General features: G+C 37.5%; 1 protein-coding gene across 3 annotated transcripts in view; it reads right to left on the bottom strand.

Annotated features, from left to right (window-relative positions):
- PCNX1 (pecanex 1) overlaps nucleotides 1-5478 on the bottom strand; it is a gene marked incomplete at its 5' end in the record, with an annotated part of 166814 nt that extends 161336 nt beyond the window's left edge. For all 3 annotated transcript variants that reach the window (XM_014583989.2, XM_006167960.3, XM_014583990.2), the window contains 1 exon segment: nucleotides 5270-5478. In XM_014583989.2, coding sequence (XP_014439475.1) covers nucleotides 5270-5478 — 209 coding nt within the window.
- Between the last annotated feature and the right edge of the window lie 2425 nt (nucleotides 5479-7903).

Raw genomic sequence — 7903 nt, 5'->3', positions numbered from 1 at the left:
TTATTTATTTTTAAATTTGACCAGAGAGGGACAGAGTGACAGAGAGAGAGAAAGAGAGAGAAAGTGAGAAAGCAAGTTGCCAGGTCCAGGACTTGAATCAGGATTGGCCATGTGGGAGTCTAGTGCCCTTAACCACCCACCAGCCCCAAGAAACATGAAATTTTTAAAAAGACAATATAGGAGACTATCTTTCTGATCTCTGTGTAGGAAATAATTTTTTAAGACATGAAATACTAATTATTAAAAATGATAACTGTCACTATATTAACTTTAGGAATGTATGATAATCATTAAAAATCTTAAAGAAAGTCAAATGACAAGCCAAAAACTGGGAGATGTCTGTAATGCACATAGCCAATAAAGTAATAGTGTGGATATAGTTTTTTAATTCCAATCAATCAATTAATAAAAAAAAAGAAAGAAAAATGAAACAAGATGATGGGAAGTGAAGAATGCAATGGAAAATACATTAGGCTTACATGGCATTTGTACAATGTCCAACTTCTTTTTTTAAGAATTATTTATTTAATTAATTTTACTTGTTATTATTACTATTTTTTAATTTTACTAGAAAAGAGATAGAGAAAGGGAAAGTGAGAAAGCAAGCCACTAGATCTGCGACTTGAACCATGGTTGGCCATGTGGGAGTCCAGTCTTAACCATCATGCCACCTGTTGGCCCCAATGTCTTACTTCTTAAATCGCGTGGTGGGTAATTAAGTCTATACTAAATTATGATACTCTCAATTATACATACATACATTTGACGTACTATTTGGAATATATATACTTCACAATAAAAGCTATTTAATACTAAAAGAAAATGGAAAAACAATCCATAACAGAGTAATTAAAAAATATAATAATACCCACAAATAATGAGAACAATTACTGGGTGGTTATTCCATATCTGGAATTAATCTTTCATCTAAATAATTATTTAATTTTATTCATCATCTTTTAAAATTTTTTTCTTTCCCCTTTTAAAAATTATTTAATTTCATTTATTCATTCATTTATTTTAATTTGACCAGTGAGAGAGAGAGAGGGAAAGTAGAAAGCAAGCCACCAGGTTCTGAACTCAAAACAAGGTCAGCCATGTGGGAGTGTCCAGCACCTTAACCTTAACTACCACACTACCTGCTGACCCAAATTTTGATCAAAAAGAGAGAGAAAGTGAGAAAGAAAGCCATGAGGTCTGGGACTCAAACCTAAGTTGGTCATGTGGGAGCCCAGCACCTTAACCACCACTCCACCTGCCGGCCCCTGTCAGGAATTATTCTAAGTGCTTTCATATTTCATCTCATTTATTCCTATAGAATTTCTATGAGGTAAAACTATTATTACCCTCATCATACTGATAGGAAGACAAAGTATAAAAAGCCTAAGTAATTTCTCCAAGGTCATACAATTAGGAAGTGATTCAATCCCTGGCCCACTAAATGCAATCTACGTTCTGTTTATTCACTATGTTAGAGTGTGTATTTAATTCTTAATTCCCATTTAAAATATCTGAAATTTGGGACCAGCAAGTGGCATGGTGGTTAAGGTGCTGGATACTCCCACATGACCAACCATGGTTTGAGTCCCAGACCAGGTGGCTTGCTTTCTCACTTTCCCTCCCTCTGTGTCTCTCTATCTCTCTCTGGTCAAATTAAAATAAATGAATGAATAAATAAAATTAAATTAAATCATTTAAAATTTTTAAAAAATCTGAAATTTTACAAAACATAAAAAATAAGTGAATAAATGGATGGTAAGTGGAAATATGTGAAAATAAATGAAAATTTCATCAATGTCCCTACATGAGATTTCCTATTTTGAAGATTTGAGTTTCTTCAAATTTAAAACAATTATTATCAAAACTGTATCTTCTGGATGATGAGTACACAGGAGGACATCTCACCAAAAAAGTATATTCATAAAAACAACCAAGTAATATTGGGGAAAAAAATACTGAAAAGGTATTGGCACTGCTAAGTATTAAGCATACTATAAAGCTATTATGATCAAAATGGTATGGTATAAACAAACAAAAAATATAGAAAGATCGATGGGGTAGAAAACAAATTCTGGGAACTGACATAAGTGTAAGTAGGCTACATTAAGAAGAAAGCATTTATATTTACCAGGGAAAATGCATTATTAGAGAATGGTGTTAGAATAAACAAACCTAGCGACCAGCAGTTAGCGTAATGGCTATGTCGCTGGACTCCCATGTAGTCCACCACAATTCGAGTCTCAGACTTAGTGGCTTAAACTCACGCTGGCACGTGTGCGTGCATGCCCAAGATCCCAAGAGGAGTATGGAGGAGAAGGGATTGCAGCGTGGCTATCCCCTGGGGAGTGATTTCTCGGTTTCTGTCTCTCTGTCTCTCTTTCTGGCGAGCACTCACACCCTATGGCAAAAACCTCTTAAAAACAAAAAGAATAAACAAATCTAAACAAATTATGTTTCTGAACTGACTACAATTTAAGAGTAAAAAAAAAAACAGAATGACAAGAATACTAAGAGTAGATACAACTGAATATTTATATAATTTGCCTGCTTGTCCTTCCCCCACATGGAAGAGATAAATAGATAAACTTTAAAAATACGTGTGGCATATTTTAAAATATATAAATAAAATGCTATACTGAGGAAAAGTATTTAACACAAACAATAAAGGGTAAAATATATTCATGAATTCGTCTTTCTAAACCAATAGCAGAAAAACTAGCCACCAATATAAAAATTCACAAAACAAATACAAATGGCAGTAACAAGAAAAATACCTCCATTTCACTAGTAATCCAAAAGTGACAGTTAAACAAAGAGCTATCTTGTCAAAACACTAATTGCTCAGTGTGTTCTTAATGCTGGTCACAGAAATGGTAAAAATCTTCAGAACTTGGTATTGTGAGAGGACTGCAAAAAGTTCATGGACAAATACAACTAAAGGACATGCATAGATTTTTCATGGTACACATTTTCCATGAACCTTTTGAAGACCTCCCTATATATCAGAAAAATTAAAAATGCGTGCAGCCTTTCTGGTAATAGCACCAAATTACTGTACAACATTTCATCTTAAACATTACAGTGATATTTCCATTTTAAATTTGACAATAATTGAAGTAACTCAAAATAGGATAGTCAAATTTTCATACATCGACAAAATGGAATACTGTGCATCACTAAAAATAAACACAGAAGTAATGTGTTTATTACCTGAGTACCTATCTGTACCAGACACTGGTTTGGAACCTAGGAATATGATATTTCATAAGAAAAGCAAGGCCCCTGCCTTCAAGAAACTTATAAATACAGATAAATAATTTCAAATAGTGATAATGCAATGAACAAAATTATTACATGGGTAAAATATCTATGCAAGGAACATATGGTAATCATTACGGATGAGGAAAAATGTAATTCAAAGGGGAAAAACAAAGGCTTCAATGAATTGGAAATATACAGAACTATTATCTGCCTTTATAGAGGAATATCCACTTTTATTATATTTTTTATATCTTCATACATCAAATATCTCACATTACGCTAAGTAGAAACATGGCACAGTGGCTAAAAGCAGGGACTCCGGAGCCCAACTGCTTGGATTATTTCATCTTTCTCACCTTGGTTTCCACATTGTACATCAGGGATAACAGCATCTACCTCAGCGTTGTTTTTAGAATAGAATGACCTTGGGACCAGCAGATGGTGTAATGGCTATGTTGACAGACTCCCGTGTAGTCGACCGCGGTTCAAGTTCCGGACCTGGTGGCTTAAACTCACACCAGGCATGTGTGCATACATGCCCAAGATCCCGAGAGGAGAAGGGATTGTGGTGTGGCCATCCCCCCGGGGAGTGATTTCTCGCTTTTTATCTCTCTGTCTCTGTCTTTCTGGTGAGCATACGTGCCCTATAACCTTATGTGTGTCAAGTTTCATACAAGGAGCTATTTTTTAAGAGTTACGTTAGTGGTACCTATTTCTGGTAACAAGGTCCAAATAAACTTCCACTACAAAAACAGAAGTGGGAAGAGGCCAAGGTAATGCGATAGAAAGTGACTGAGCAATAGGGAGGATTCTGTAGATGAAATGTGAAGGGAAAGCTTCCAAGAAGGGGTGACATCAATCTTATGAAGACTTAGGAGGGGCCCGCAGGTCATGTGGTGAATAAGGCACTGGCCTGCCACACGGTCAACTGCTGGTTGAGTCTGGGACCTGGCAGCTTGAAACTCATGCCCAGTTCATGTCCATGCACGCCCAAAATCTGGAGAGAAGTGATCGTGGCAAGGCCATCCCTTCTAAGGGGTGATTTCTCACACTCTCTCTCTCTGTCTCTCCAGCAAGCACACATGCCCTATAACAAATAACTCTCACGAAGTAATAATAATAATAATAATAATAATAATAATGATTGAGGAAAAGAACAACTAAGTGTCTAAGGTAAGCATATAAAATTGAAAAACACTTACAATAGACTAAGTGAAAAATACAGATTACAAATGTGAAGTAAAATATGAATATTTGCCTTCCTTTCTTCCTTCCTCCCCCCCCCCCTCTGTGTGTGTGTGTGTGTGTGTTTCTATCTGGTCAAATTAAAATAAGTTAATGAAGTGCTCGCTTCGGCAGCACATATACTAAAATAAATGAATGAATAAATAAAATTAAATAAATAATTTTTTTTTAAGTTTAAAAAAAAAGGGGGGGGGGCGGACCAGCAGGTGGTATGGTGGTTAAGGTGCTGGATGGACACTCCCACATGGCTGACCATAGTTCGAATCCCGAACCAGGCAGCTTCATTTCTCCCTTTCCCTCTCTCTCTCTGTTTCTCTCTGGTCAAATTAAAATAAATGAATGAATAAATAAAATAAAATAAATAATTTTTAAAAATCTTTTAAAAAAATGAATATTTGCTTATAATATTCACACATTTTATTTGTGTGTATAAACTTAAAAATAAATGCTGAGAATCATAAGCCATGCTTAATTATTCCCTAAGTTGTTTTCCACTGGTTTTGGTGTGAAGAATCACATTAGAGTATACTGTTTTAACTTGTTTAGTAATGAGGCCAAGGACACTGGCTTAATCCCCCAAGCACGTCAGTTAGCTTTGGTCTGTTCTATATTACAATCTGCACTTCTGTACTTACCATTATATCTAGTGATAAATCTGATGCTGCCGTAAACCATATAAAGTCAGCAGGTACAACACAACCATCACATCATTGTACACATAACACAATCGACAACACAAACTGAGGGACGCAGGTGTCCTTACCTTGGTCCATTGCTGTCTTTTCTCCTGGTTGAACAGTTGCCTTGTTCAGCTTTCGCTCGCTGATCTGCAAACTCATTTGCACCCCTCTCAACAACTTCTCCAGCATCAAGAGCTCTATGTAGTCGATAGTTGACCATCTTCAGAACAATAAAAATGGCAGCTATCACAGGACAATAAACTGCTACTATGATCATAGAAGAAGGAAGGGCCTTTAAGAGAAAGAAAATAAAGAGATACATTTTTAAATAAATTGTTTTATTCAATTAGAGATATCTGTATCTAAAATAATAAACCACATTTACATAGGAAGCAACAATTATGTTACCAATGCAAAGTTGCAAAAGTGTAAGACTTCCCTATCCACCATAGAAACCACTAGCTACAAAGTGTCCACTGAGCATTTGAAATGTGGTTAGTCTGAACTGAACTTGCAGTGGGATTTCAAAGATTCTGTATGAAAGAAAAATATAAAACACTTCCATTTTTATATTGATTACACGTTGAAATAACATCTAAATTTTACTGGTCTAAATAAAACATTAAAATTAATTTCACCTGTTTCTTTTTACATAACATGGCTACTAGAAAATTTTAAATTATATATGCAGTTCACATTACATTATTATTGAACAGAGATGGTGTACAGTCCTTGCCAAAAATACAACTGGAGAACTAAAGTATCACATTACTTTCTGTGTAAATAAATCAGGCCTGTGATCCAAATATAATCCCTGTTTATGGGCTCTAGGTAACTTTTTTTTAGGATACAAAATATTCTCTTTTTTTTGGAGAGGTTTTTGCTATAGGGCACATGTGCTCGCCAGAGAGACAGAGAGCAAGAAATCACCCCCCAGAGGGGATGTCCACGCTGCAGTCTCTTCTCTTCCATTCTCCTCTCAATTCCTGAGCACGCACGCACACCTAGCATGAGTTTAAGCCACCAGGACTTGAACTGTGGTCAGCTACATGGGAGTTCAGCAACATAGCCATTATGCTAACTACTGATCCCAGGATATAAAATATTCTTTGTGTTTCAGAAAATTTGAAGTAAAGCTATCATGAGAATGACCTTACAACTGTAATATAAAGCCAGATAAGCAAAATCCAAGTAGGTTTTATTTTTAAATACTTAAATGCTTAAAATAATTAAAAATTATAGCATGCCAAATAAAAAGAATAATACAGGACAGAATCAAGCAATAAACAGATTAAATGAAATGCATCAGTCATGCATACTGTGTGTGGGGACTGCAGACCCACGGTCATTGTGAATTACGTGATATGAAACTTAAATCCAAGGTGACAGGATGGAACTTGGCAGTTATGGCCCAGAGTCACTGCTGGCAGAGTGTGTAAAACTGTGCTCAACTTAGCCCCTTTCTGGAGAAACATCACCCTAGACGTCTATAGCTCTCGATCCCACCTGTTTTCCTGTAAGATTCAACCCCAACCATATATGACTCAAAATTTGCTTGGAATGGGCGACCTTAAATTGCTTAAGTCAATGAAACTGGAACCATCTTGATGAACTGCGCAGGTTTAGAATACAGATATGATGAAAGGAAAGGGAAAAACGTTAAGAGATAAACAGAAGAGGGTCAGAAACAGGAGAAAAAGTAAATTGAGGCCACATCACACTTGCATGCTGCCTGTGGGCATAAGAGACAAGTACTATATATTTTTTAACATTTGGATTGAAAAAACAAGTACATTAGTGTATCTGAAAAATGAACAATTTAAAATTCCTGAATAACTGGTTTGGGCTTATGATTTTAAATTTAAAAGGTAGCTTAGATTTTATAAAATCAATAAGCATCAAATTTAGAAGAGTTAAGTACTGGGAAAGAAATGTCAGATAATTTAAGCACTTTAAAATGAATACTAAATTTTTGGGGCCTGCGCGGCGGCGGGCCTGGGCCTGCGCGGTGGCAGGCCTGCACGGCTGGGGCTCTGTTCCGTGTTCCGCGGCCTGGGCTGCCCGGCCCCCGCTGCCTCTGGGGCACTGGGTGTGTCCCGCTTGGCGCCAATGCGGGCCGGCGGCGCAGACCAACCAAGGTCGCCATCCTTCCTTTCTCTGGCCGGGCAGGCGAATGGGAGGTGGCGCTGGGTCCCGCGCACATTCGCGCGCTCGGGTCTGGCGTGTGGCCCCTGGACCTGAGCGTGCCCCCCCCAAACCCCCCTGCGCGTGGCCGCGGTCGCAGGCGGCAAACTGAAGCTGAAAACAAGGATTAAGAACTTGCAACTATAAGCAACAGAAAGAAACTTTAGCTGTCTTAAACCAATTGAGAAATATATTATATAGAAGGACTTTCTCTACCTATGGACAGTGAGATGATGGTTACCAGCCCTGCATTGTCTCAGGGAAGAACAGAAACTACTCTACCATTCTTGAGGAAGCCAGATACCCGAGGATAACTCCCGCTGCAGATCCCCACAACACCATTCCCGCTAATTACAAGATGGCTGCTATGCCGCATCAACTGATAATCATCTCTGCTTATCAGAACCGCTTTCCTAAAACTGTATTCCATGGAGACTCACCTACAATGGCGGATCCGCACAAGACCCACCCTTGATCCAACCTTGAATGGAATCTATGTTCCCTATTGTTAAAAACTTTAAACTCGTGGCCCC

This window comes from Tupaia chinensis, unplaced genomic scaffold, assembly GCF_000334495.1.
Source record: "Tupaia chinensis unplaced genomic scaffold, TupChi_1.0 Scaffold145367_1, whole genome shotgun sequence".
In the NCBI taxonomy this organism is placed as follows: domain Eukaryota; kingdom Metazoa; phylum Chordata; class Mammalia; order Scandentia; family Tupaiidae; genus Tupaia; species Tupaia belangeri.
The sequence above is the reverse complement of the archived record's forward strand: the minus strand, read 5'-3'. Positions and strand labels throughout refer to the sequence as shown.